The following is a 1,032-nucleotide window of genomic DNA, read 5'->3' on the forward strand; positions in this document are numbered from 1 at the left end:
TAATAAATGTTATTTGCAGTTAACAATTTTCTTTTTTCTTTATTACAATATTTATGGCAAGACTAGGTATATGTATTTATATATACACTTTATGCTCTTCCCTACTCCTATCCTCTACTTTAACTTCTCTCAGTGCAGTCGGGAAGAAATCACTATTTAGCGATAAGACCGCCATTTGTAATAATGTCACCTAGGATAAGTCTCAATTTGTAATTTTTCCATAGCAATATAGTATAATAAATAAAGATGTACAGGTGATACAAAAGCACCAGCAGGCCGTCCGGTTCTAGATGTTGTGTACCTTGATCGTCATTATTGTCCAAGCTGCCGTCGTCGTGGGGCACGACCAGCGAGATCTCGTTGTCCCCATATATAAACTTCTGTCCCGACACCACGCCTATTATGGGGCCGTTTTCACTCTCTATTACCACTGCATCTGAAATTTGGTAATTAAACATTCGATTGTATAAAGAAACAAATAATTCAATCATGAATAATGTAAAGAAGAATAAGAAAAAATAGAAATTTTGTCAAATAGAATATAATGTTATAAAGCCTGATGACTTTGTTTGTTCGTTTGAACGCACTAATCTCAGGAACTACTGGCCCGATTTGAAAAATTTGTTTCAGTGTTAGAAAGTATATATGTACCAAAGGCGAAGCCGGGGCGGACCGCTAGTATAGAATATGTTCCTTTTTAGGACACTGATATTTGTATTCTTTTTTTAACTAAGAAAGTCATGTCTAATTTGATTTACTTTTAACATTAACAATTTCACTGCTGATCCAGAAACTTTTTTCATCCAGCGATGCGGCTATGACACGCTCAGCGTGTCTCCCGCACCGGCGGCAATCTTGCCGTACCGCTTTTGTCGCTGGTGCGGGAGCCCACGCTGCGCGTGTGCATAGACTCAAGCCAGCTGTGCGGGCGGACACACCGTGTTTGTTCTAAATATTTTTTTTTTTTTTAATTATTCTATTTCTGATATCGCGATTTATTTTTAAAGAAATTACAGTAGTCTTTATTTTTCT

The 1,032-nt window shown here is 37.2% G+C and overlaps 1 protein-coding gene across 1 annotated transcript in view; it reads right to left on the bottom strand.

The window, feature by feature from the left end:
• LOC119835937 (zinc finger protein 252-like) overlaps positions 1 to 1,032 on the bottom strand; it is a gene marked incomplete at its 3' end in the record, with an annotated part of 12,606 nt that overhangs the window by 7,469 nt on the left and 4,105 nt on the right. Inside the window, exon 6 of the mRNA XM_038361072.1 lies at positions 302 to 436. Within this exon, the coding sequence (XP_038217000.1) occupies positions 302 to 436 (135 nt within the window). The remainder of the gene's footprint in view (positions 1 to 301; positions 437 to 1,032) is intronic.

This window comes from Zerene cesonia, chromosome 22 (assembly GCF_012273895.1).
Source record: "Zerene cesonia ecotype Mississippi chromosome 22, Zerene_cesonia_1.1, whole genome shotgun sequence".
Classification (NCBI taxonomy): Eukaryota; Metazoa; Arthropoda; class Insecta; order Lepidoptera; family Pieridae; genus Zerene; species Zerene cesonia.